The 23,935-nt window shown below is 35.7% G+C and overlaps 1 protein-coding gene across 2 annotated transcripts; it reads left to right on the top strand.

Annotated features, from left to right (window-relative positions):
* Positions 1-635: 635 nt before the first annotated feature.
* RBM45 (RNA binding motif protein 45) lies at positions 636-15,548 on the top strand. 2 transcript variants are annotated; one of them, XM_057503891.1, is made up of 9 exons: positions 636-1,059; positions 4,807-4,929; positions 6,738-6,864; positions 8,978-9,100; positions 9,837-10,016; positions 13,119-13,248; positions 13,422-13,506; positions 13,716-13,879; positions 15,386-15,548. In XM_057503891.1, the coding sequence occupies exons 1-9, from the start codon at positions 760-762 to the stop codon at positions 15,429-15,431; spliced, it is 1,278 nt and encodes a 425-aa protein (XP_057359874.1). In that variant the 5' UTR covers positions 636-759; the 3' UTR covers positions 15,432-15,548. The 2 variants fall into 2 exon arrangements, with proteins under 2 accessions (XP_057359874.1, XP_036735308.2); XM_036879413.2 differs by having other exon boundaries at positions 637-1,059; positions 15,348-15,548.
* The last annotated feature ends 8,387 nt before the right edge of the window (positions 15,549-23,935 follow it).

Genomic DNA, 23,935 nt, shown 5'->3' with positions numbered 1-23,935 from the left:
ATTCCAGTGCCGCTGCTAAATCCAGGCCTTGTTTCTGGATTTCTCTAGTTTTCTGATAACCTCTCCTTAAGGCCCATTAACCAGACGTCTTAGAAGTTAGTGCATATTCAACTTTGTTTGCACCTTACAATTTCTCCTAGTTCCACAGCTGAGGAGTCCACCCTTTCACCCTTTAAACCCCCATGGGTGCTTCTGGGGAAGCTGCGACAGAGCTGGTTCTGGTCTGGGATCTGTTATTTGTATCTCCATTACCTCTGGCTGTTTCATGGGCCTCAATTTCCTCATCTCAACTTTCTCAATGAATGAAGCTGGAATTGGATGATCCCAAAGACTCCTTTCAGCTCTAAGACTGTACAGTTTTAACACTGTGCTATAGTGGTCTTCTTTTGAACTTATAACCAAGATGGCAAGTTTAGAGATCGAATTCTTGGGCTCTGTGGGTTGAGTAAAGCCAGTAGCGGGAAAGCCTGTGCACCAGACCGGCCCATTCTGACCAGCCTGACGTCTGGGGCTCCGTTCCCCAAAGTGGGACGCCTGGACCGAAGAGGCTCCCCCGGGCCGCCTGGGGGCGCTGCAGGCCGCGTCCCGGAAATCAGCTCACAGAGAGGCGAGACCGCGCCCCGCCCGGGACTCCTCCTTCGTCCGGAAGCGGAGCACCTGACCTGCAACGGCTGGTGTGCGACGGGGCGGTTCGCTGGGACCGCGGAAACGAGAGCAGAAGGGGCCCGGGGCCTGCCTCCCGCTGTGGGGTGAAGCACCATGGACGAAGCCGGCAGCTGTGCGGGCGCCGGAGGCTTCCGCCCAGGTGTAGACAGCCTGGACGAGCCGCCCAACAGCCGCATCTTCCTGGTGATCAGCAAGTACACTCCCGAGTCGGTGCTAAGGGAGCGCTTCTCGCCTTTCGGCGAGATCCAGGACATCTGGGTGGTGCGGGACAAGCACACTAAGGAGTCCAAGGGCATCGCCTTCGTCAAGTTTGCTCGCAGCTCTCAGGCTTGCAGGGCTATGGAGGAGATGCACGGCCAATGCCTCAGCCCCAACGACACCAAGCCCATCAAGGTGCGGGTGCCCGGGTCCGGTGCTCGCGGGGGCTGTGTCGTGGGGAGATGGGTCTCACCGGCCTCCTTCACCCGAAACTGTCAGGATGGGGTAGGGATACTGCATCCGCTGCCAGGAGCGGCCCTGGCAGCAGCTGGCATTCCGGGGGCGGCGAGAGGGAACGATAGCCTTGGGGAGAGGTGCTTCAAGATCCTCCGCGGGCAAGGCAGAATCGGGGCGTGCGGGGAGAATACCCGCCCCCGGGGCGGCGCAGACAGCTGCGGCCACTCGGGCTGCCGCGCTGCAGTGGCCCGGGGTCCAGCTTCCGCCGTCACTAATCCGGAGCTCGGCGTTCCAAGGCCCATCTCTCGCCCTCGCCTGCTTTGAGGACTTTTCTGATCCGCCTCTCTCAGACTCCCCGGTTTGCCATGCATAAAAACAGATAATAATTCTGCTTTTTCTCAGGTTGTGGGGTTTAACAACTTGATAAAGAGTACAATAAGCTGTAGCCCTTTGCTGTTGGGCCTTTTCCCAGCACTAGACGACAGCATGTATGGATGTAATAATTAAGTGCAGGTGATTAAAACTTCTGCTATTGCATATTTGCCGCACATTATTTAAATATTTAAAATAACTCCTCTTTGTGAAGGTATTACTAACATACATTTTGTTACTGCCTCTTTTCTTTGAAAGGAGACAAAAGCAAACTGCCTTAAGAGCCAAATTATTGTAATGGTAGTTGTATTAGTATTAAACTCTTCTTTGCATGCTCTTCGTTCACCCTGGTGGTATTTATATTAAGTTCCTACACTTGTCTGGAAAATTAAGATAACACATGGCAGGAAGGGTCATTTTTGAGTTATTTGACTTAATCTTTGGTTTTAGCACAGCGTCTGACACAAAGGTAAGACCTCAGTATATCCTTGTTATTTGTCAGTAATAGTCAAGATGTCATTCCTTACTTCCTGTGAACTCAGTGCAGGACATTACCTGAGAACCTGACAGTTGCTTAAATTGTGCCTTTCATCCGTGGAAATAGTTGGAGCCATCCACAAAATTCTGTTTTCCCTCAACTTTCTTTTTTTTTGCATTTACTACAGAAAACTGAGGAGAATATTATTAATTATGGACTTATATAATAAAGACTCAGGTATTTCAGTCTGGAGGTCTACCCTGTATCTCTTTCCACCTCACCAGCCCTCTGAAAAGGGTCAGAACAGATCATCAATAAAATTAATTATAAGCATATCCTAGATCAGGACTTGGCAAACTTTATGTAAAGGGCCACATGGTAAATATTTAGACTTTGTGAACCACATAAAGTCTCTGTCACATATTCTTTGTTTTTAACAGCCCCTTAAAAATGTAAAAACAATTTTTAAATTATGCTCTGTATAACAGGAAGCTGTAGTCTTCTGACTACACTAGATTGCTAATTTTCATCTTCTAAGTATGATCTTTGTGGAGTTTTTATACTTTGAGTGTAATATAACCACAGAGCTCTTGTCTGCAACTCAAAAACAGTACCACAAATTTGAAACATATAGAACCCCTTCTCCTGGATCAAATTCTTAACAAGAAAAGAAAAAGTCCCAACACTGAAATGTACCCTTCCTTTTTAGCCACAAAGAAATTAAGTTATTCCCAAAGACAATTAAAGTTTATATGCTCTTTTTGAGCTAGAGGGTTGTTGCACTGCAGTGCCTAGCTAAGACAGTCTTAACTTCATTCTTTCAGCAGCTTCAGCTTGGGCTGTCTTCCACTGGAATGTAGGTTTTTGGGGGTTTTTTTTTTCATTATTTCCAATTAAATTAATTCAGCTTCAATTTTTCTCATGTACTTTGCTTTTGCAAAGTTCCAAAGGATCTACAAGACGTATAAGAAAATTATAGCACCAGTCTTACAGCCAGAAAAGATTGTCCAAGTAAGAGTTATTCTGTGACTAGCTGCATTATCTGGGGAAAAGGGGTAAACCTAGAAAATAGAGAAAAATTTGGTTTTTAGCTTTGCAAGAATGCTTATTTTGATCCCATAGTCTGAACATAAAATCTCAGAAGAAATCATCCATTAGGTGCTTAGTTTTTATACATGTGTTCTTCTTAGACATTTTCTCCCTTTTCAGTAATTTGAAATGCTTCAGTCTTCTGAAATTTAGAAATTTGTTATCTGATAGCTCCTCCAATCTCAACTCTTACTTGAGGCTCTTTTTTCCCCCTGGTGTCTTCCCATATGCATAAAGGTTCCCTACTTATATTTCCCTGTTGGCCATTCATTACTGATAAATTCACTAAACTAACTTTCTAGGGGACTATTTCTTCTGTGTTACTCAATACCCTATCACTAATACCTCATACAGTACCTGGCATATGTGTAAGTTTATTGAAAGAATAACTAGAAGTAGATAGGCTGTGTAGGGATGTCTCCAGCCATACCTTGTAAGCAGGGTCCTCCACCTCCATGACAGCTGTTTTCCAAGCGAACATAATGACTTTCTTTTTCAATACTTCTGAAATCCGATGGCTTTCTAAGTTCCGTGTCCTTTTAGTTGCTGCCTCCCACTCTGCAGTTACATAGGTTCAGATTTTCCCCTACTTGAATGGTATATAGCCCCCCCTTTAAAGAAAAAAGGTCCTCAAGGACCCTGTATTTTTGTATTAAATGTATTACATTTCTTCCAAGTTGTAAGAACTAAAAGTAGCTATTAAAATTCATATGCTTGTAGCTCTAGAAACAAATCCACAATCCTAATTAAAGATTTTAACATTCCTCTGGTATAATGTAAAACCAAAATTATTTTACAGATTAAATAAAAACAATACTACAAAGCATATTAAAATTCCAAGCAATGATCCAGAGTCACAGATGATATTTCAATAAAACTAAATTGCTAGTAGTAGAAAATAGAGCCTCGTGTTGTCCTGTGCATTTTCTTTCTCATGTAAATCATTTGGATGATCACGGAGATGATTCAGGATACAGTTATATTACTTTTTCTTAAAGGTTGATGTTAGAAAGAAAATAATTGAAAATATGACCATCTAGATTTAAACCCAACTATATTGATAATTACATTAAGCAAAAGTGAACTAAACATGCCAGTTAAATGACAAATATTATCAAGATTAAAAAATGAAAAAGGACTAAATGCTGTTTACAAGAGACACAGTTTAAGTATAAAGATTCAAAGTGGTTGAAAGTAAAAGGATAAAAAAAGCCGGTATGGTATCAGACACAATGGTCTTCCATACATACACAGAGTATCAACAGAGATAGGGGTACTTTTGTAAGTATAAAAATGTCAGTCAAAAAATACATAACAATGTGCAGCCAGTAACAGAGCCTCAACATATGTGATGCATTACTGATGGAACTAAAAGGAGAAAGATAAATCCACAGATTTTTATACTACTCTCTTAGTATCAGATAGGACAAGTAGACAGAATCAGTAAAGATGTATAACATTTTGTTAACATTACTAGTCAACTATACATGAACACTAGCCAGCAACTGCAGAGTACATATTCTTTTTCAGTGCACTGATTATTGCTCTTCAGAAACAAAAACACTAAAGTAAAAACAACAAAATTGGTATTGCAATAAAAATTAATTTAAAAAGGCATTGCAATAAAAATTGCTTTAAAGACCCTATGGCATTGCATTTAACCCAACAGGAATCTCATACTAATAATGAAATAAGTATACTTAAGAAATAAGGAAACAGTTAACTGATTTTTCCACATTGTTTTGGGGATTTTGTTTGTTTCTTAGGTTTTCATTGCTCAGTCCCGATCATCTGGAAGTCACCGTGATGTTGAAGATGAAGAACTTACAAGGATATTTGTTATGATACCAAAGTCCTACACGGAAGAAGATCTACGGGACAAATTTAAGGTACTTTTCTAATCAGCTAGCATCTGTAATAATTTATTGTCCAAAATTGGTTGTATGGTTAATAAATCTTAAGTGTTGTTTATGTTAGATCATTAGCTTAGTGGGGGAGAATTAAATAACTGTGTTTAAGTCATCTATTTCAATCTAGTTTTTAAATGTTAAACCTAGAATAAATTAACTTTTTAAACAATATAGAACCTTAATAGAAATATATATATATATAAACTAGAAAATATTAATGATGATGTCCCTCATCTGCATACCCATATAATAATAAAGATACAGATTTAGAAAAATAAAATATGAAACTCTAGAGTTTTCACATACCTAGTAGCTGGTGGAGTCAAGATTTAAACCTAGGCTGTCTGAATCCGGAGCTGCTCCTGGTGTTTAAAATTTCAAAGCATTTTCTTATACACGCCTCTTTATTGCCTCTCTCTATTGCTTACTGAAGTAGAAGTAAGTCAGGCAAGGCCTGGGTGTGTGAACTCTATTACCTAGTACTTACTGCAAGCTTATGCATGTCAGTGTTGTGCTTATTCACAGAAAGCCTTATCCTTTATAGTTTTTGTCTGAAGGGGTTACATTTAAAGAAAAAATCTAACTACAGCTCTAAACTATAGCAAGATTATAGTCAGTGAAATTTGAAAACAATTTTAAATCTATTAGCTGTTGACTTTTATATGCAGTGATATACTTTCACAAAAATTATTAAAAAGCAATTATTAAATTGTTTCTATTTGTAATTTTTTATCCTTTTTCTACTAATCTTCCCAGTACAAGCAAGAAAGAAGAGAAAACAATTAGTAAAAAGTAATTTTCAAACTTCCTCTGTTCTACCCCAATTGAGAGTTGAATAAAAAAATTCAGAAATAGCAAATACCAAAAATACACATTCCATATGTCTTCCAGTAGTAAGAGAGATGTTTTTACCTTATATATTTGTAAATTTTTCTCTGAGTGAACAAATGTGACATATTTACCTAAATGTATAGTAATTAAGTTGCTAACTGCTCACATGAGAATTTTATAAAATAAATAAATACTAAGAATTTGTATCCCATTAGTTTATTTACTGCATAGTTCTCACATACTGAATTACCTTTCTGAGTGAACTGCTGTGTCTTAGAGATGTACTCTGAGAGGCTCTCCTTCAAAACAATACACAGTCATTTATGCTCCTGTTAGAAAGCAGACAAGTTGTTATAGCTAGTGTTTACTGAGACTTTAGTATGCTCCAGACCCTAATAAGCACTTTAGGTATACATCAGTTCATGTAACCCTTAAAACAACCCAATGAGGGTAGGTACAGCTATTAGCCCCATTTAACAGATAAGGAGATAAACATGAAGAGGTTAACTAAGCTGTCCAGTTAATAAGGGTTCAATTCCTGAACCTCTGCTCTTAACCACCACTGAGCAAAACTTTGGAGCTTTCCAGACCATGTACAAATTCCTAGTCTCCCTCATGACTTAGGCAGGTTACTTGATTTCTCTAAGGTCCTTGTCTGAAATAAGCAGGATTTTATAGTAAAGGGTTGTTGTTAAGAGCAGGATAACATACATGAAGCAAATGCTCAGTAAATAAAAGTTATCATTATTTTGGTAATGTTATTTGGTTTTATCCTAATGGTTATTTTGCTAGTGTCTCATTAGTTTGTGGACTTTGATTGTATTATTAAAAATGACTAAATTCTGATTTCTTTTTTTGCAAGCAAGAAGCACAAGTAAATTTTAAGTTAGTCCTGAAATAATCTGTTCAGTTTATTAATTTGACTCCTCTAAGACCATGTCTTTTAAATCTCACAGGTGTATGGAGACATCGAGTATTGCAGCATTATTAAGAATAAAGTAACTGGAGAAAGTAAAGGTTTGGGCTATGTTCGATACTTAAAACCATCACAAGCTGCCCAAGCAATAGAAAGCTGTGATCGAAGTAAGGATGTGTTCATCTAATGTTGTTAAAGAGTTTTAAAAAAATTCTTACTATTCTAAATAACTGAATCTAATACTGATTTTTTGCTAATAACCATTCCTGTTAATATAATCCTAGTAATGGAAGTTCAAATATATATATATATACATATATATATATATATAGTCCTAGGACAAAAATTAAGCTTTCATTGAGGCACAATCCTGATGAGAAATATGAGCACCTGCATTAACTTAGTAGATGAAAATGTTGTTGCCATACCTTGATTATTGTTTCTATAGGTTTTTTAAAAAACTGTTTTAAAATTTTAAGTATTGAAAAATTGATCTACTCTTTCAGATTTTTAAAAAATATTCTTTGTATTTAAAAAGCTCGAGTTTTCTGTAATATTTGTTCACATTGAACCTAAACCCTAATTTAGAATTAAGTGTAGTATTAAGCATAGTAATAAAATATAGATTAAAGATAGGATTTATCAGGTTTGCTAAGAGAAGGAAGTAAATATACATTGGGTTAATTTCAAGCTAGAATGACATTAATTGTATCTGCTGTTGCAAATGTACATAAGCAATATATAGAAGAATAAGAATTTTAAAGAAGCCAGGGAAAATATTCATTGTTGTCATACTTCTAGTTATACTGACCTATAGAAATGAGAAATAATTAAATTAGTTTCAGGTTATTATAGGAATCTATACTTACTGGAAAGAATTATTGTAAATGAGCAGAATTCTTAGGTAACCCCAAGGTACACACCAAAATTCTCTTAGATCTTTCTGAATTTCTCAGTCAGCCAGCATTTAGTACCAATGGTATGTTCACCAATATGTTGAGTAGACAGATAGAAACGGAATATGCAGCAGCTCCAGCACTTAAGGAATTTATGACTATATTAGGTAGCCAAAATCTAATAGGTGAAAAATAGTTAAAGGATAATTGAAGAATTTTTTTAAAGGCTCTTTGAAAGCAAGCAATATATCTTATTTTTCTGTTTTGGTCACTTCTAACTACCAAGTACAGTAATAGGCTATCAAGAAAGATTTATTGAGATCTCTCTCAAAGATACAGCCATTTTTATAATAGATTCAATGAAAATTTGCCAAATGAGAAAATGTTAAAAAATGTCCATCAGTGGAGAAAGACAAACGCACTGAATGAGCATGGGAACAGATCTGGAGGTAAACTCTTCATCTGGTGTAGAGTAGGCAGGACAGACAGTGAGAGCAGTGTTAGCACAGAGCCTTTGCTAACACTGCTCTGAAAAATTATGAAACAAAGTTAATTAGGCACATTGGGTCATGTATGGTAGGTTATAAAGGTGTAAGTAGGATATGCAATCTGATTTGAGTTCAGCCCACATTAAGATTCCCTTGTAGATTGTTTTAAAAGGATAAAAATAATAAAAACTGTTGTAGAACAGTTGATCTAGCCACAGTATCAAGGATGGATTTCCAGAGAAAGAGTTCAAAGTGGCTGGTTTCATGCCTTTTGGAGCCAGCTACTGAATAACATGATGAAAGCTATGAATCTCCCATGAAATTTGCCCATATGCACATATACATAAGCATTTTGTTTAAAGTTCCAGAGGGTTCTTGGAACCTTCCCACCTTTTGAAACTCATCCTTGGCTGCCTAGTTAAAACCCTTGACCCAAAGACAAAGAGACTTTTTGAAGGGTTGTTGTAATTAATTGAAGGTAATCTAACTCAAAAAACAGGCAAGGAAGTCAAGAGTAAATGATAACATCTTCTAAGTGTATTTCAGAGGAAAAATCATGATGACAGGTTGAGTGAAGAAGCCCAATAAGATTTAGTTGTTGAGGACCCTGGGAAAATGAGTAATGATGTCATCTGTAGTAGGGAGAGATCAAAAAAGATAGCATAGAATTGCTGATCTTTCATTTCTACATGGACCTATAATTTGGGATTCTTGCTGTTTCTCATTTACTTCTTGCCGTCTTCCAAAGATCAAAGTAGGTGTGGCGGAGATGGCTGTTTTGTCAATTTTGTCTTACATTTATAAAAAATAAGCCAAGCACTAGCAATCAAGTATATTTGCAGGCATGTTATTAAATTGTCTTTGAAGTTTGAAATTCACAGATTCTCTTTTTTCAGGTTTTAGGGCAATCTTGGCAGAACCTAAAAATAAAGCAGCTGAATCCTCGGAACAAGATTATTATAGTAATATGAGACAGGAGACTTTGGGACATGAACCTAGAGTAAACATGTTTCCATTTGGTAAGTGGGCTACCTTTAAAGGTATAAGTAGGATATGCAATCTGATTTGAGTTTTTAAAAAACTTATTTTATCAGTAGTCTAAATCTCAGTGAATAAAAGTCTTAAAAGTAGTGGGATTTTTTTTTTATGAAGTTGGTAATGACTCCTCATGTCCTTAGTATAACATTTGTTTATTTCATTAACAAAATACTAAACAAAATACTAAACTATGCCACTGCCACTTTTTGGGTGAGTTACTCTTCTGTGCAGCTAACCAAAAAGTATAAAAGACATACACAGATAATCTACTCAGTATGAGCCCTTAAATTATATCCCTGAACTACTTTAAAAGTAGGGCTGGAGAAGGGAGAGGAATGACAAAAGTAGAAGCTAGATAAGGGGAAAAATGAATAATGAATGTAAGGCCTGTACATGTTATTTGGCATAGACTTTCATGTAGGTGAAACACTTGCATTTTTTGCAGTTTTGTGTACTGAACATACTCCTGTGAAATTAGACTACATGTTTCTTGTTTATATTTCTATATTGAAAACAGGAATGTGGGGATAGTTGTCTGGTTTCTCATCCTTGATCTCTTGATAGTGCTAATGACCAAGATCATACTATAGAATACAGTGCCTTTGTTCAATAAAATGGACTTAATGACAGTTCATTTTATTTTCCAGTACCTAAAATGTTAAAGGAATTCTTGAATGTATAAAAATTTATGGATTTACTTTTTTTATATTGTTGGAGAACAACAATCTGAATTCTCAAGTTTTGACAAGAATGACTCCAGAAGCCAGGAGGCTATCTCCAAACGTCTGTCAGTCGTGTCAAGAGTTCCTTTCACAGAAGAGCAGCTTTTCAGCATTTTTGATATAGTACCAGGATTGGAATATTGTGAGGTTCAACGAGATCCTTATTCTAATTATGGTAAAGTAATGTCTATATTATTTTTCAATATACTGTGTTTTGTTAAAGTGGTTTTTCCCCACTGGGACTTTTTATGTCAGATAAACTATGTGTGTAAGGGTTTTATGTTTCCTTTTTCTCTACTTTAAACTTTCAGATACAATGATACCTTAGTAAATAAGCCACTAGAAATATATCTCCATTATACAGAATCATTTATTTTTAAAAATAATATTTTAACTTACACAAAATAGAGCATTCTGTGCTTCCAGTTGTACAACAAAAATACCTCCGGATTGGGTCTCTCTACTCTTCTTGTTTAATGGTAGGCAGAGTTACAAAACCCTTAAAGTTTCCTCTTCCTAAGTCTCTTTCTTAAACTTTAAATCCAAATGAAACTCCTCCCTTCCTTTCAGGCATCTAATTGCCCTCCTTCTTTTTCCCCTTTTAATAGAAGCAAAGCTCTGGTATCAGCCATTTGAACTTGTTGACTAATTAATTGACTGAACCCATTATCTAATATTAGCTTAATCCATCTTTGTTTTTTTTTTTAAGGCCTTTTTAAAAGGGACTCATGGAAGCATAATGGGAAAAAGGTGGGCATTCCATTTTACATCAGAGTCAGGTGCAGATTCCAGCCATGTCACCTAGCTGTGTGATCTTGGCAGACTTCTACCAAGACTGAGCCTCTTGTGCCTCTTCTGGAAACTGGATTTTTAATACCTTCTAAAATCAGATTAAATAAGAGTGAGCAATAAAAATTTGCAAGTCCTGGCACATACTAGGCACTCAGTAATCTAATGGGTTCACTGGTTTGCTTTGAAGAATTGGAGGTAAGGGGTGGTAAAATAACTCGTATTTGCTATCTGTTCCAGTACTGTAGACATACTTGACTTAATCTTTTTATGATGTCACAGATGTTGAGGGAAAGTAGGGAAATGAGTTGGGTCATGTGGCCTGACAGGCCTGGAGTGCCTTCATACTCAGTATTACTCTACGTAGTGCTGGTCTTTACCAGGACTGCTCCTCTGCACTACTTTGGACCATCTCCAACATTAACTCAATCTCACACTATCATTCTTTGTTCTAACTCTAAGGCACACATTTTTTTTATGACTCATTTGTTGTTATACTCATATGTAGTTCCATTTGTTTTGTATTTAGTATATTGAAATATATTTGTTGCTTTACTTCCTGTATTATTTCTCCGATTAGAAGTGCCTAATAAATATGTGTGTCCTTGGAATACCTTTTTACTAGAGGTATCAACATATAGTTAAAATACTATTTAAATTAATATTATGCTCATTTTCTTTCTGAGGTTTAATTTAATTTCATTAAAATGTTGTGATGCTTGGGTTTAGAGAAGAACTTTAATTTTAACAGCATTCTCCCCAGGTCCCCATATATATATGATATAAAACCTTTAGGAGAGAGGCGGAGCCAAGATGGTGGCGTGAGTAGAGCAACGGAAATCTCCTCCCAAAACCACATATATTTTTGAAAATACAACTCTTCCTAAAAGAGAGACCAGAAGACACAGGACAACATCCAGACCACATCCACACCTGCAAGAACCCAGTGTCTTGTGAAGGGGCTTTTCTTCTTCCTTCCTAATTACAACCCTTTAGTAGAATTCGTGCCTCATATCGAAAATTACCGAGTATCATAATTCTTCCAAGTGGTAAAGATACCTCAAGACAAATGCTGGGCATAGAAGCCACAGGGCATAAATCTGAAAAGAAGTAAAAAGCTAACCTTTTCAAACAGTATTGCTTCTCTCTCACTTACCAATTTTACATTTCCCTGTATGGCCCCAGAAGATGACTGGTTAGCCAGAGACGGGTAAGATTCCTCAAGGGAGGAACAACCTAAGACAGGCACAGTCACAGGGGGACCATCAGGTGAGAAATTGGGGATCAACAGAGGTGAGGCTTAGAACCTCACCCGCCCTGTTTGGAGAGAAATCTTCTGCATCCGTGGATGTTTTGTCGCCCTTGTGTAGCTTGGATTAATACTTAGTCTATAGGCACAGACCTGATCATCTACATTTGCCTTCTTACAGCACTAAATTATGTTTTCTACCTTTATCTTGCATCTACCTACCACTTCAGCATTTTATTAAATAATAATAATAATAATAATAATAAGAGAAATGTGGGATTCACATATAAATCAAGTATAAAAATCAAATGAATAATCATATCTGACTTGATTGTTTATAGTTCATGATGCGTGATCAAAACTGAAAGTTTCTGTGATATGACTGCCCTTGCACTGTTCACCATGTAAGAACTTATTCACTATGTAAGAACTTGTTCACCATGTAAGAACTTGTTCATTATGCTTCAGAAGATTGGAGACTGTTGAGAATTAGGCTGGGGTTGATTAATGATTGTGTGTTGAGTCCCCTATACAGAATTTTATTGTTGCTAACAACCATTTGATCAATAAATATGAGAGATGCCCTCTCAAAAAAAAAAAAACCTTTAGGTTGTGTTACAAGCTCCTGGGCTCTCCATATAAGGACTATAGCATAAAATTAACCTTCTCTTCAGTATCACCCTCCTGAACTAAAATGTATTCCCTCAGCTGAAAACCTTCCAAAAGAATGTGAAATATGACATCTGATCTGAGACCCTTTGTTGCCCACCCTTTGTTTTTTGTGTATGTTACTTTTCCTTTCTACCACTGTAACTAGCCAAGATCACTGTGTATTCTTTTCACACATCACTTCTCATTTCATTTCCTAATCAGTATATAGGGAAAATTTTTAGGATTTCAAAGAATAAAAACTTAAGAAAAACTGGTTGGTTTTGAGGTATTTCATTGTAATATAAGAAAAAACAATATCCTAAAATTGAATTCACTGGACAAAACTTGCTTATGATTCCGTTCTTCTTAAAGTACCACATTTAAATCATTACCAAACACTTTGCTTAAAAGAACACAACTTGTTGCACCCAGTAAAAGATTTCTTTGTTTTCTGACACTTTTGAATTTGTACTTAATTGTGTAATATTAGGTTATTCCTATATCGTTTCATTTTTGTGGCAACACAGGCTTTAGGTTTACTCAGTCTGCTTTCTTTTTAATTCCTGTATATTCTCTTCTTTGTCTTAGGTCATGGAGTGGTTCAGTATTTTAATGTAGCATCAGCTGTTTATGCAAAATACAAGTTACATGGATTTCAGTACCCTCCTGGAAATCGGATAGGTGTTTCCTTCATTGATGATGGGAGTAATGCAGCAGAGTAAGTACCACTCCAAGAGTGTCTAAAGCTGAGCTTTGTGTGTATGTGATACGACTTAAAGAATAAAAATAGAAAGCAACTGACCACTCAGTTGAGGAAATCACACAAAACAGGTTACTGTTAAGAGACTGAGTATTTCTAGTTTGCTATAAATTACTAGTTTTTATCTCTAGTCTCCTTAGAAAAATGGCAACACAGATGGTAGCTGCACAGCTTGCATCAGTGGTGTGGAACAACCCAAGTCAGCAGCAATTTCTGGTAAGTAGGTAAGAATTAAACCTTCACAATGCATTAATAGGGTACAAAATAAATGCAGTATTTGTTTATTACCTATATAATAAAAATTTTCAGAACTACAGTAAAAGACCACATAGGTGCCATGATACACATCTCTTTAGCTCTTGGCTTAAAATTCTCAAAGTACAGTTTTTTTTCTTTTTCTCATTTTGTACTTAACTCTTCAACAGCAATTTGGAGGAAATTCTGCATCACAATTGCCTCAAATCCAGACAGATGTTGTACTTCCATCATGCAAAAAAAAAGCCCCTCCTGAAACTCCTGTGAAAGAAAGGCTTTTTATCGTATTTAATCCTCATCCTTTACCTTTAGATGTATTAGAGGATATATTCTGGTAAGATTTCAATTCCAAAAAGTTATATTTTATAATATAAATTATTTAAGCCAGTTAATGTTAAGCACTCTCAATCTCTTAACTTCCTGTATCAAAACTATCAGGTTGAGATGATTTGTTCTGTGGTTGAAAAATTCCTTACTCTATCATCTTTTAAAATATATTATCATTTCTTTTTTATTCTTTAAACCCTAGAGTCTGCACAGAGAATTTTCTATTACTTAGTTTTGAAACATAAAACATGTTGTAGTATTTTGAAAAGCTTCATTCATAGAATGGACAAATCATTAGTTTCTTGATAGAAGAAACATCTGTATAGACCTGTCCTCTAGAATTCTCTTTACATATCTTTTCCTTTGTAGTTATAATCAACTGAATAGTCTTTATTAAGTGTCTCCTATTTTGTCAGTGCTCTGTTGGGGCCTTATGGGTTATATTGAGTAAACAATTCTTGATTGTAGGGAAGAGCATATGATAAGTATAAAAAAGAGGAAGGCTGTACTTTATTTCTGTAGGGAAGAGCATATGATAAGTATAAAAAAGAGGAAGGCTGTACTTTATTTCTGTGTTTTTAATATAACTTCTTTAACCTTAACTTTTTCTTTATGCTCTTTTTTTCTGTTTGCCTTGTTAGAAAGCTTGTTAAAGAGCTGCACAAAATACCAGAGATGTTCATGAATTTTGACTTTTGTTTAACTGATTCATTTAGTTTATTTCCTGAATATCTCCTCTATGCCAGGCAGTCACTGAAGTACAAGAGATATGTAAACAAAGCATAAACAAAATAAAACAGGCCTCCTCTTCTTGGAGCTAATCTCATGTAGGGGACAGATAAGAAAATAGGAAATTAGAACCTAGTGAGATTGGTGTTGGGAAAAGGAATGATCGGGCTGTGAAATACTTAGGAGGGTCACCTACCTTAGAAACTAAGGAGACTTCTTAAAAGAAGCAAGGTGTCATGAGGACCTGAAGGATAAAAATAATTTAGCCAGGGAAGAAAGCTGGGCATGTGGGTAGTTATTCCTGCCAGAGAAAAGGTGAAAAGAATGTGAGCAACTATAAGGGAAGATGAAATTGGAGAGGGCAAGGACCATATCAAGAGTAGTCCGCAAACTATGTTAGGGAGTTTGTCCTTACCCTGGGCTGCTGAGGGGATTTTTTAGGGAGAAAATGGTCATATTTGTGTTTTTAGACAGGGCAGAAAATAGATTAGAGAGGGACAAGCCCAGAGGGCAGGGAAACTAGTGAAAAAGGTATTTGTCGATAATGATGGTCTGAATGAGGAAAGAGACATGAGTGAGAATGAGATACATTGACTGATAGAGGAAATGCTGAAGAAGGAACACTGACTTGAATTAGAGATTGAATGTGGGGAGGGGAGTGAAGAAGGAGTCCAGAATGGACCCTAACTTTTAGACCCAAGCAGGTGGATTTATGAGTTTCAGTTAATTTTTTTACTTTGTTTCAGTCGTTTTGGTAACCTGATTGAAGTTTACCTTGTGTCAGGAAAAAATGTGGGATACGCCAAGTATGCAGACAGAGCAAGCGCTAATGATGCCATTACTACTTTACATGGAAAGATCCTGAATGGAGTAAGACTTAAAGTTATGCTGGCGGATTCCCCAAGAGAAGACTCTAACAAACGACAGAGAACTTACTGATTCTTAAGGTAAGCCCTTTTTTATCTGAAGTTTAAAACACTGTTTAAATAGAATAGCAAGAGGAATATGTATAGAGTTTCATTTTAGGGATGTAGAAGGTATCAGTTAAAAGCCATGTGGCTTAAAACCTTGCTGATAAAACCACAGCTCGGGGGTTAATTTTACAATGTAGTTTTTAAATTCAACATTATAAACTTAAAAGTGTTTGATATTTATTGGGAGAATGTTTTTGCCCTTCTGTAAAGTAAAATCAGATCTCAATTCAGAAGATTAAAATTTTTTTGTTTGTGAATATCTTAGACATTAAGAATTGGACATTTTACTATATGCTTTAAAAACAAACTTTAAAATTGAAATACTTCTAAAGATTTTTAACTTGATTAATGTCTTGAGTTATAAATTGAGGTAATTTATAATAGTCTTTATAAAGAATGTTTTGACATCTCATTAATGAAATATCTAAAAAAAACAGTATCGGTAATACATCTTCTTGGACCTTCTGAACCTAAATGTTGATGTTTTCCTGGATTTATATTTGTGACTTTGCGTATTAAAGTTACATATTCAGAAACTATTCTCATGTATGCATATATGTATTAAAATAACCCTAACAATTTACCGAAAACTCTTGTCTATTATTAATGATACAAACAGCCATACAAAGTCCTTTTTCTTGTAGCTTTCAAAATCAAACTTGTTAATTTCCTTTTCTATGGCTGTCAACTCATATCTCCATGATTTGGCGAAACATTTAAAGTTAGAAATGTTCAATTCTTTCCCTTTTTTACTCTGGAAATGAATTCTGAGTTTCAGAGAAGCTTAGAGTTTCCCTGCTGCCACTCACACCAGGTTCCCAAGTCCCCTGCTGCTCAAATGATAGCACTCAGCAAGCACTTCAGATTTAGTTTGAAGTTACAGGCTTGCAAGCAACTTTCTTTTCATCTTTTCTTTCTGACCAATTATGAGCACTAGCAAGTATAGAATGAATTGTCTCAGGCCTTACTGCTGATAATCCTTCCTCTAATGAAACAAGTCGCGTGGTTAGAGTTCCTTCCTCCTAGAAGGCAGTTCACAATAGGAAGTGCCCATTGGGCCCACTGTAAATAATCCTAATTTAGAAATGTTCTCAAATGTTTTGTTTAATAATAAAGTCTACTAACATTACTCCATACAATGTAGAAATACTAAATTTCTAATGAAAAAGAATTAGCAAGTCTTTCTTGTTACAATAAAACTTCTTCATGTGTACAGAATGTTAGGAGCTGAATTCTGTTTTAGACAATCTATCTTCTAAAATAGCTTGCAAAAAATTTTTTGGGTCTATGAATGTTCCAATATGTAGGTAACAATTCTTTTATTCAAAGAATCTTTGTCCTTAAAAAAAAAACACTATTTCTTAGTATGGGAAGAATATTCAAATTATTCTTGTGGTTGGACCTTTCCTAATGATTTTTATATAGTATAGAGGATATTAGACTTAAAATTAAAAGATGTAGGCTGGAATTCCAGCTCTGACACTTAAGTGACTACAACCAGGTGAATCTGTTCAGCTGTATGAGACCAAGTTTTTTCATAGGGTTAGTAAGAGGAAATGAATCAGCAAAATTTCTTATAAAATAATGCTTTGCAAGTGTGAGCTAAAACTCTTGGACTGGTGACTTCACTGAAACCTTTGAGATGTCATCTAATCCAAGTGATGAGAAACTAAAAGTTTAATGATACCAAACAACCTTGTGGCTGGCTGGTGCTGTGAGACTGAAGCTTTCCAATGTCATGTTTTCCCCTGTAAAAGTGATGTACATTCATCCAGTTCCCTGCATTAGAAGTACATATTCTTTAGCATGACTAGTTATCAATCATTTTTCCCTTTGTTGAACTGTTATACATATTCAGGGCAAAGATAACGTAGGGTAAGATTTGTTGAAAATGGTAGGATATACTTAGCTATTTTGGTTTTGAATGTCTTCTAGATGCATTTTTTTTTTGCTGCGGATCTTCCCTTTACTGTGGACCACATAATAGAGATTCTCCTCCTTTGTTGGTATATTAAATAAATATTTATTTTAAGGTTCAATAATTAATATGAAAGACTTTGCCACATTTTATGATCACAGCATGTTTTTGTTTGTGGGGAGGAGCACTCTTGTATTAGTTTCTTTTATTTCAAGAGGACACACATTCTGCTCACAAAGGCTAGTTCCATTTGTCTTTGAGGAAAAAGCCTAGAATTAAGTGAACCACACCTAGGAAACAGAAGAAACTGGTCTAAGAATATAACTTTGAAAGTAGTCGACTTCTCTTTTGAGATGGGTCTGATATGCAAAATATGTTTCTCTTTCTCTTTGAGAAAAAATAGAAATCTTAGTATTTCAGAGCAAGCCTGATTTTGTGTTATTTCACAGCATTTTCCCTCCAGAAACTCAGTACCCACCTGCATCATCCTTCTGCGTAAGTTAGGTTTTGCCTATTTGGGGGCATCTGTGATTAAGTAAACAGATAACATTGGTTATATTGCAATAAGTAAGGAACAATTCCTAACATTTTAGAAATACTATATACAACAGCTATTTCCTTTCAGGTGATGATTTTCATACTTGTGTTGTGTTCTTTCTACAGAACAAAGACTAAATAATGACATAATCCTCAGCTGACTGACTGAAAATGTGACTGGACGCACTCCTTGTGGACAGTTGACAGCTTTTTTTTTTCATATACCTGGTAGTCTACACAACATTGTTTTGTCTGGGGAGCAGAGATTGTTGACATGTATTTTTAAATCCACACATTAATGCTAAAACTAATATAGTAGCTGTCTCTTAGAGCAATATGTTGTTATGTATAGCAGAAATAAAGTTTTCTTTGCTTAACTAAAATCATGCCTTATTCATGTGAAAGATGAAAATGAAAAAATTTAATAGGCAGTGTTTAGAATCTGACTAAATGACCTATTTCGTTGATTTTGAGTTGCACTTTTTTTTTCACATTTTTATGCTTCTGAAATTGGAAATGTTTTGATATCAATTGTATGCCATAATGTAATTCACAACCTTTTTTTCTTTCTTAGTGGAACATAAAATAGAGGTGCTTCTTTCAATCAGTTGCGTCTTCGAGTCAATAAAATATGGTAATTGCTACTCAGCCAATACAGGCAATTGGCGACTTATACTTACTCTAAGGCAAGAGCTTAAAGACATACCATTAGGGATACTTTTATAGTTTTACCAAAATTTGTTGGTAATTTTGTAAAGATCTTTTACAATTACAGAGCAATGGTAATAAAAAAAAAATTAAGTTTTTGTTAATAGGTATAAATAAATGGATTGGGGAGAGAGGGTGTGTGGACATTTTCCCTTATAAATGCAAAATATAATGGCCATTCCAAAATATGACATATCAGCCATTTTTAGAACAGACTGTGACAGGAAGAATAGTCATTTCAAAACATTAAAAATTAGGGACTTTCTCTTCTTGTATTTTGAAAAGCCAAGAAAAACACTTCATCTGCTGGTGAATGATACATATCAAAAAGGGTATATCTAAGTCAAGAACTTGGCACCTTAAAATTATACTTAGCTATATTGGTATGCAGTTGTTAAAACATCACTTAATTACTTCCTCACTATACCTCTCGCATCCTGAGTTAAACTAAAAATAGTGAAAGATTAAATTCATGAGCATAATAGAATATTTCATAGTTCGACATCTTTCCCTGGAAAAATTAAAATCCTTTTTTTTGAGTCATGAATTTAGTAAATTTAGATATGAAAATTTCCAGTCTTCACAGGCAAGACTTAATGGAATGAGAATTGATCCAAGTATCTTTCTGTGAGCCAAAGGGCATATTTTAGAAAGAAAGCAAATGTTCTTTTAAGAAATGGAAAAACCTAAGTGAAGAGAGTTAAGGATTAATTACTAACAGATAGATTTATTCATCCCAAACTTAGGTATTGCACACAAAGTTCCATTTTCACAGATTGAAATTAAATTGTGCCCTTCAGGTTATCTGGCTCTACCATACAAGTTATGCTTAAATTCCTCCAGAAATATTCTTACCGGTGGTTAATCTAAACAGTGTAAGAGTAGGGTTCTCCCTACCTCCTGCCTGAGTCCTTTGCATCTTTGGTTAATCCTCACTATTAACAAAATCTGATTCCCTAAAATTTTTGCCTCTTAGTCTTTATGTTTTTCACTGGGCCATATAGAAGTTGAATCTCTAACATGGCAGCTATCATATGCCCTCCTGCCCTCCAAATTACCATTTCATATTAAAGAATCCCAGTTTCTCCATTCTGCATTTAAGGTCAAGGAGCCAGTTTTAGCACAGTTGTGGTTTCAGTAAGGTGCCTTATCTAGGCTTATTGCCTTGAGTCTTTCATATAAATCAAAGCGCCTTGAGTCACTTTTCTGCCTACAAACAACACTGCTATTACAGTGCAACATTGTGTTGTTTTTTTCTCTCCCAGTTGCATGTCAGTGAACAACGGTTACTTTAGTTTAAGTGTGCATTTAATCTCGAACTTCTCAATCATTTAGTCCTTTTCCTACTTTCCAGTCTCTCACAGTTGACCCTAAAACTATTTGTAAAAGCCAGAATGTCACATTTTTCTTAAAATAAGGAAATCTAGAACCTAAGAAATAGCATTTAATAAGCCAGAGCTTATGCCTTCATCCAAATGTTTACTTCCCAGATGTACTTTACATATAAGGATATATAGATATTTAGATGCTCTGCATATGTTGGTTACTGAAATTGCCAACATAGTGGGTTTTTATTGGGTGTGTATTTTTTTAATTAAAAAAAATTCTAAGCAATTCAGATCAATAAACTTCTCTTTCAAATATGTGGTTCAAACATTTAAAATAAAGCCTGATCAAAACTTTTTTGTAAATTTATTAAGTCAGGTTCTTTATAGTAGATTACAGATACTGAACACAGCTATCAACGTATTTGCTGCTTCTAGGGAGAGACCATCATGTCCCAAATTATGTTCCTTGAAATACTAGTGTCGAGAGAAATCAGTAAGTGTTCTTTAGGAAAGAAGTTTTTGTAGTCAAATGTATTTAGAAACTGTTCAGTTATTTTTAGTTGCACAGGCTTTTTGACCATGAAATTTCTCAGAGCCTTTACTATGCTAGTGTGCACCATTCTTTTATCTCCAAAAGACGACTTATTTTGCACTGTGAGATGTTTTTAGAGGCACACTACTAACAGGACACTGGAATTACAAGAAATGTATTTTAGGAAAGATTTTTCTGGAATACATAGTCTTTTTTAATTCATGTGGTATGATGTTGTTTTATTTAGAAGTTCTTTTAAACTTTTTATCCCACCCTGGATAAAAAAGTTAATGCAAAATACTAAAATTTTATCTTTTCTCTGAATTTTATTCTTTTAATTAGAACCTACTCAATTGATAAGCGTTGCCATTCAAAAACAGTGAAGTGCAACTTCCAGTATTTAAGGCACTGAGCCTGGAATGATAGGATTTGTATTGTCTAACAGTGGTTCTTCAACTTTGGTGTCCACAAGAATCACGGGTACAGGTGCATGTGATTCTGCAGGTTTTGGGTGGGTTTTTCTAGAAGTTCCCAAAGTGATGCAGATAGTGGCATTGACTTTGCAGTATACTGGCCTAAAGAGATTCCAGATATTGGGTCTTAGGTTGGACTGTTATAAAAGTAAGACATTGAGAGATTTCCACATCTTTTTACCTTGAGCATTTTTTTAGAATTACGCATCTGCTTTCCCTCAATTTAGTATCAGTAAATATGAATTGCAATAAGAAATTAAAACAACAGTCTTACAAATAGTAATCTGTCAGGCCAGGTTTTTCACATTAGCAAATATTTTTTAATGTTTGTATAGGATGTTAGTTATTTGTTTTATGCCATTCAAAGCTTCTACCTGATTTTATTTTTATTTACATTTATTTTGAAGTGCATTTTATTAATATTATCAAAGATTTTGGCTCTAAAGTAGATGGGTATAATGACAAAGGAGAGTGAAGGTGATGTAATTATCATCAGTGTCTAAAAACTGGATTAGAATACAAGGCTACAGAAATACATGTATATGTATGTGACTATTTTATAATGCTGAAGTGAACCCTCTTATAAAGTGAATGCTTTTTTTGTTTACCCCAAAATCTGTTGATTTATAGATGCAGCTTAACTTTCATTCAGTTCTTAAGAAATGCATAAAACTAAAAATCAATGGGGGCAAGAACAAGCGAAACACTGAGGTAGCCTCTTCACCCAGAGGTATAGCCACATGCAAGTTTTATTTCTTCCATATGTGGATGGTAAGCTCTATTAAAAATATTAGCAATTATTTTTTACATATGATTTCAAAAAAGACAAAACATAAAGGTCATCTTTATTAGATAAGTTCCATTTTAGTATTTGAATTCTAATAAATGGATTGCATTATTTCCTTTTCTAGAAAGAGTAACTCAAGAACACATGGATCCTGGGAACTGAAGGTATGGTATTGCTAGGTGATCAGATAGAAATAGTTAGAATATCAAGTTGTATTTCATTCATTATAGTGACCATGCTTTGACTTTATTTAAGTTGGAAAAGACTCGTCCTTAGGAGAATATGCAGGTCACACTATACTTTGAGAAAGTTAGCCAGGCCCTATAAAAATCCAAATGAGTGGTCATCATAGAAAAAAGGAATGCTGTGACTCTCATACATAAATTGCAGCAAATATCTAGACGTCAAGGTCCATGTGAACTAGCTAACCTGCAAGCTGACCAAGGCTGCAACCACTGTGGCACCTAAGACTGCCTTTCTAACCACACCGTGCACATGTGGTGGAAGGAAGGCACCAGGAGACTTTTAGGAAAATTATTTGTATTTGAAATATAAAAATCAGGAACCCTATAGACAGGCGAGTACTATTTTCCACAGATGTTAAGAAGTTACACTGAACACAGTAGAATAACCAAAGTGCTTACTCACAGATACTCCTATGAATCCACACTCTGAATTTTCCTGCTTCTCCCCATTTCTGATTTTGTAAGTAAATGACATTGCTACTAACTGATTTTCTTGTTCATGTATGACTATATTTTCCAACATGAGTAATGCATGGGTTCCAGCATTCGTTTGCACAGAGTTCTCAGGGGTTTTTTTGTGTTATGTTTTCTGTTTGTTTTTTAGTGCTAAAAGAAGAGAAAGTTATCTACTTGAAAGTCATCTAATTAAAGTCATCTATTCATTTACTGTAAGATCTGATAATGTAAAAATACACAGATTTTTTTTCTTTTCATCAACAGAGTCTATTAGGTTTTGGCACTAGAAGACAATTTTTGCAGTTTTGTATTATTGATCCATTGGCACAAAAGACTTATTTCCTCTTCCACATCAGTACATTAGTAACTTAAAAAATGTAGGTGCAGTGTGACATTTGGGGAGAAGGAGACTGTAGCTTGTTACTTGTAGGTAGGACTGACTGTAGGTAGAATATGGTAGTTGCTGGAGCCCTGAGACTGGCTGGCCTGCTGAACTGGACCAGCAATGGCTAAAAAAGAGTCCTCTTGGAGAGAGAGCATCTGTCTTTGCTTTATCATTACGAACAGTTACCAGAGTTAATCTACCATTAGGTATCATTTTGGTTTAATCATTTCATCAAAACTTTGCACAGGGCTCACTTCCCAGCACTTTTACCTTAAATCTGGTAATCATAGGCACTGTAGTATATATAGTCCCATCTTTCTCCCAGCCCAGTCTTTTTTTCCCTGCAGTAACTCAAAGGAATTACTTCACAACAAGGAACAGAAGGAACAGGAGTAGGTCTCCACATCATCCTGACAGATTTGCAATGTGCCTGGAATACTCAGCTTCTACTTAATAGCTTTCAGTTATCTTGCTAAGTAGGAATGTACCAATTCTTGTAGATCTTGATATTAGCCTTGAGTTCCCCCAAGAGCATGTTTCATATATGGTGCCGACATAGCCTTTTCAACCTGTTTCCTCATGTAGGAAACATAATCAAGATAGTGTAACTACAAACACCTGCAACCCTCCTTTTCCAATTTTCTGCAAAAATACCCATGAAAACACTCAAAAAAAAAAATCATTCATAGAAATTTAAGTGAGAATAGTGGAAACTAGAAGGAATTTTTACTAAATAAAGCAGTGAGGGGTGGATTTTTTTAAATGGGCGACTCAGTACAGTTGAGTCATCCACATCAAAACAACTTGTCAAGCAAGGTGACACTTTTGCCCCCATTGTCCAGTACTCGTTAACCTATATATAAGAATGCTGTACTCGTAATTTGAGGCAGCTATTCAGAGTCCCATCAGAAGAGGCTTCATTCTTGTTTCTTAACTGGTGGCACTGAGCTTTACTTAACCAAGAGAACTGCAGCTGGCATCACCGGTGGGA

The sequence above is a fragment of the Manis pentadactyla genome, chromosome 6 (assembly GCF_030020395.1).
Source record: "Manis pentadactyla isolate mManPen7 chromosome 6, mManPen7.hap1, whole genome shotgun sequence".
In the NCBI taxonomy this organism is placed as follows: domain Eukaryota; kingdom Metazoa; phylum Chordata; class Mammalia; order Pholidota; family Manidae; genus Manis; species Manis pentadactyla.
The sequence above is the reverse complement of the archived record's forward strand: the minus strand, read 5'-3'. Positions and strand labels throughout refer to the sequence as shown.

What these genes read in the sequence shown, in the direction of transcription:
- RBM45 (XM_036879413.2), top strand. Translation starts at nt 760, where the DNA reads ATGGACGAAGCCGGCAGCTGTGCGGGCGCCGGAGGCTTCCGCCCAGGT. An exon ending in ATCTACGGGACAAATTTAAG is followed by an intron (nt 4,930 to 6,737) that starts GTACTTTTCTAA and finishes TAAATCTCACAG; the next exon opens with GTGTATGGAGACATCGAGTA. An exon ending in GTATTAGAGGATATATTCTG is followed by an intron (nt 13,880 to 15,347) that starts GTAAGATTTCAA and finishes ACTTTGTTTCAG; the next exon opens with TCGTTTTGGTAACCTGATTG.